The sequence below is a fragment of the Alligator sinensis genome, unplaced genomic scaffold (genome assembly GCF_000455745.1).
Source record: "Alligator sinensis unplaced genomic scaffold, ASM45574v1 scaffold107_3, whole genome shotgun sequence".
Lineage (NCBI taxonomy): Eukaryota > Metazoa > Chordata > Crocodylia > Alligatoridae > Alligator > Alligator sinensis.
In genome coordinates, this window is record NW_005842578.1 from 143,720 (window position 1) to 147,641 (window position 3,922).

At 59.3% G+C, this 3,922-nt stretch overlaps 1 protein-coding gene across 1 annotated transcript in view; it reads right to left on the minus strand.

Moving 5' to 3' along the window:
• The window catches only part of CLIP3 (CAP-Gly domain containing linker protein 3), a 7,787-nt gene extending 3,941 nt beyond the window's left edge, over nt 1-3,846 (minus strand). The window contains 7 exon segments of the mRNA XM_025214302.1: nt 20-103; nt 105-229; nt 548-709; nt 1,014-1,107; nt 2,801-2,940; nt 3,349-3,502; nt 3,781-3,846. Of these exon segments, the coding sequence (XP_025070087.1) occupies nt 20-103; nt 105-229; nt 548-709; nt 1,014-1,107; nt 2,801-2,940; nt 3,349-3,502; nt 3,781-3,846 (825 nt within the window).
• Between the last annotated feature and the right edge of the window lie 76 nt (nt 3,847-3,922).

The window sequence follows — 3,922 nt, forward strand, 5'->3', positions numbered from 1 at the left end:
CCTCCTGGTGCAGAGCAGCCTGGTCTCCCACTGCGCCCTGCCCCTCCCCAAGGGGGTCCCTGCCCCGAGGGTCGGGCCCCCCCGGGCCGTACACCCGCCCAGGCGCTCACCCTCACGGCGGGGGGGGAGCCGTGCTCCAGCAGACACTTGACGGCCCCCAGGCAGAGGTTGGAGGCGGCGATGTGCAGAGCGGTCCCGTGGTTGAAGTCGCTGCAGGTGGAGTTGATCACTGCAAGGCAGAGGGCGGCCGGGCTGGGATCCCGCTGGGCGCGGGGGAAACCGAGGCGCAGAGCCGGGGCGGAGAACCCAGGCGGTCGAACCGCCAGGCCGGACCTCAGGACGGGACCCGGGAGTCCAGGCAAGGGCCTCTGCACTGACCGCTGGACCCCACGTCTCCTCCGACACGGGACCCAGACGTCTGTGCCCCCAGCCCAGCACCCGGACCCTCCCCGCTCTAACCCCGTCAGCCCATCCTCGGCCATGAACCGTCATAGCGGGGGGGCTGAAAAAGGGGGGACCCCTGGTTGCCCCTTCCCCCTCCCCAAACCTTTGGGCTTGGAGGCCTTGAGCAGGATGCGGATGAGCTCGGGCACGTCGAAGTAGGCGGCATAGTGCAAGGCGTTCATGTTGGTCCAGCGGCTCCGCAGGGTCACGTCGGCCCCCAGAACCAGCAGGTGGTTGGACAGGCGCACGGCGGCCGCGGGGTCCCCTGGGGCAGAGGGGGCCAGGATCAGGCCCTTCCTCAGAGCCAGCCCCCCAGGATCAGGACCCCCATAGTTGGTTTTTGGGAGGGGGCGGGGGGGGGAGATCTCCACAACCCCTGGAGTCAAGGGATCTCTGGGGGTGGGCGTCTGCCTGCGTTTGCAGAGAGCCTCAACCGGGGAGGGGGGCGCTGAGGCCCAATCCTCTTCCCCCCGCCACAAGCCAGGACGGTCTTGGGCTCTCTGCTCCACCCCGCCAAGGCCAAGTCGGGAGCGCGGGGGCCAGGCGTGGGGGGACGGGGCCCAGCTCACCCACGCCGTGGGCACCGGCCTTGCAGGCGTAGTGCAGCAGCGTCATGTCCGTCAGCCCGTCCCGGTCGTTCACGTGGCAGCCGCGCTTCAGGATCTGGGGGAGGAAGGGGGTCGGGCTGATCTCGGGGCCGCCCATAGTGTAGGCAGCGCCCCGCCGCGCCCCTCCTCTGCACACCTGTGCGTACGAGCACATAGGCACACATGCACATACACGCACACACACCATACACATGCGTGCTACGTGCACCATGCACACCATACACATGCACGCACACACACACGTACTGGGCGCACACCTATGTGCATATATCATACATGCACGTGTGTGTGTGTATATGTATGTATGTATGTGTATGTACATGTGTGTATGTGTGCATCTGCGTGTGCAGGTATATATGTTTGTATAAACACACAAACACCACACACCGTGCACACATGTATATACACACACATATATGCATGTACCACACATATACGTTCCATGTACATGCATGTATGCACATCACAAACACACATACTGCACACAGCCATGTATACAAACACACACGCACATGTACTATTGCCACACCATACGGACAAACATGTGCATGTATCGTACACACACACACACATCATAAACACATCATATACCACACACACGCTATACACACACAATATATGCACATACCATCCATATGTCACACACGTATATATACACATCCTAACACACATACATCACACACACATGTGCATATACCAAACATACACGTCACATGCACACACGTATATATGCACATCCTAAACACACACACGTATCTGTGCACACACATATATATGTATGCATGCATCGCGCTCCTGCTCAGCGCGGTCCCGGGGCAGGCAGACACACACGTCCCGGCCCCCGTAGCGCCCCCGTCCCTGGACGCGTCGGCGCAGCCCCCTCACCTCATTGCCGATGATGTCGATCTTGTTCAGGATCTGGGGGAGGAAGGGGGTCGGGCTGATCTCGGGGCCGCCCATAGTGTAGGCAGCGCCCCGCCGCGCCCCTCCTCTGCACACCTGTGCGTACGAGCACATAGGCACACATGCACATACACGCACACACACCATACACATGCGTGCTACGTGCACCATGCACACCATACACATGCACGCACACACACACGTACTGGGCGCACACCTATGTGCATATATCATACATGCACGTGTGTGTGTGTATATGTATGTATGTATGTGTATGTACATGTGTGTATGTGTGCATCTGCGTGTGCAGGTATATATGTTTGTATAAACACACAAACACCACACACCGTGCACACATGTATATACACACACATATATGCATGTACCACACATATACGTTCCATGTACATGCATGTATGCACATCACAAACACACATACTGCACACAGCCATGTATACAAACACACACGCACATGTACTATTGCCACACCATACGGACAAACATGTGCATGTATCGTACACACACACACACATCATAAACACATCATATACCACACACACGCTATACACACACAATATATGCACATACCATCCATATGTCACACACGTATATATACACATCCTAACACACATACATCACACACACATGTGCATATACCAAACATACACGTCACATGCACACACGTATATATGCACATCCTAAACACACACACGTATCTGTGCACACACATATATATGTATGCATGCATCGCGCTCCTGCTCAGCGCGGTCCCGGGGCAGGCAGACACACACGTCCCGGCCCCCGTAGCGCCCCCGTCCCTGGACGCGTCGGCGCAGCCCCCTCACCTCATTGCCGATGATGTCGATCTTGTGCTGCACCTGGGGAACCCACTGCCGGATGATGGCGAACAGCTCCGGCACCGTGGTGGCGGGGTCGTACAGGATCTCCTGGCAGGCCGGGTCATTGGGGTCGAAGAAGGTGAACGCTGGGGAAGACGAAGGGGGCGTTGAAATACCACTTCCCCCACAGTAGGAGGATTACGGTAACCCCCTGCTTGCTGAGCCTTCCTTCTGGGGTGCATTTCGGTAGCACCCCCCCGGCCCTCAGTAGGCTCCAGAGTGAACACGCAGCCAAAATGAACCGGGGAGGTGCCACTGGGGGCTCTGATTTGCAGACACCTCCGCTGGGATCGCCCGTTGGCGACGGCTGGACTTCAGCTCTCGCCACGTGACTCCGGGAGCTGGGGTGCCCCCGACCCCCCGGTAATTCAGTCGAGGGCAGCCCCCTCCTCCGCGCGCTGCCCCCATCCCCCGAGGCGTCACATCTCTCGTTGGCCACAACTCATCCCCAGTTAATTATTCGGCACGTGGAAATCCAGGCGGTGAATACCCACGGGCCCCTGCAGCCGAGCCCGCCCGCCGCTCGTCCGTTTGCCGACGACCCAGAAATACAGTTATAAATATCACGTGCGCTTCGTTTGCGGCGGCCAATAGGAGCGGCTCTTCGGCCGGCAGGAAGGATCGTGGGATAGATTTGCCGAGGTGCTGCTGGCATTAAAGGGGAACACCGCACCGCTCACCCCACGAATAGCCCTAATGGCAGGATTCAGGCTGCGAATTCGCTCCTGGGAGCCGGGACGAAGCCCCGGTCCCCGGTGGGGAACGACCAGGCCTGCCCCCCATCCTTTGCTTTGCAAACGGAAAGGCCTGCGAGGGCAGCGCGGCCCAGTGGTCGGATCTGCGGGGAAATCGGCTCGTCTCTGTGCCTCAGTTTCCCCCCGGCCACTTGGGTCTCTCGCCCCCTTCTCCTAGAGGCCTGGCAGGGCCTGGATCTCAGGGCCGTGGGCGTAAAGCAATTTGGTCTCCGAGGTCAATTCAGCCCCCCGCCCCATAGCGGAGAGGGGGAAACTGAGGCACGGAGAGCTTTGTCTCCACCAGCGTCCCCCCTGCTGTTACCACTAGTCCCCA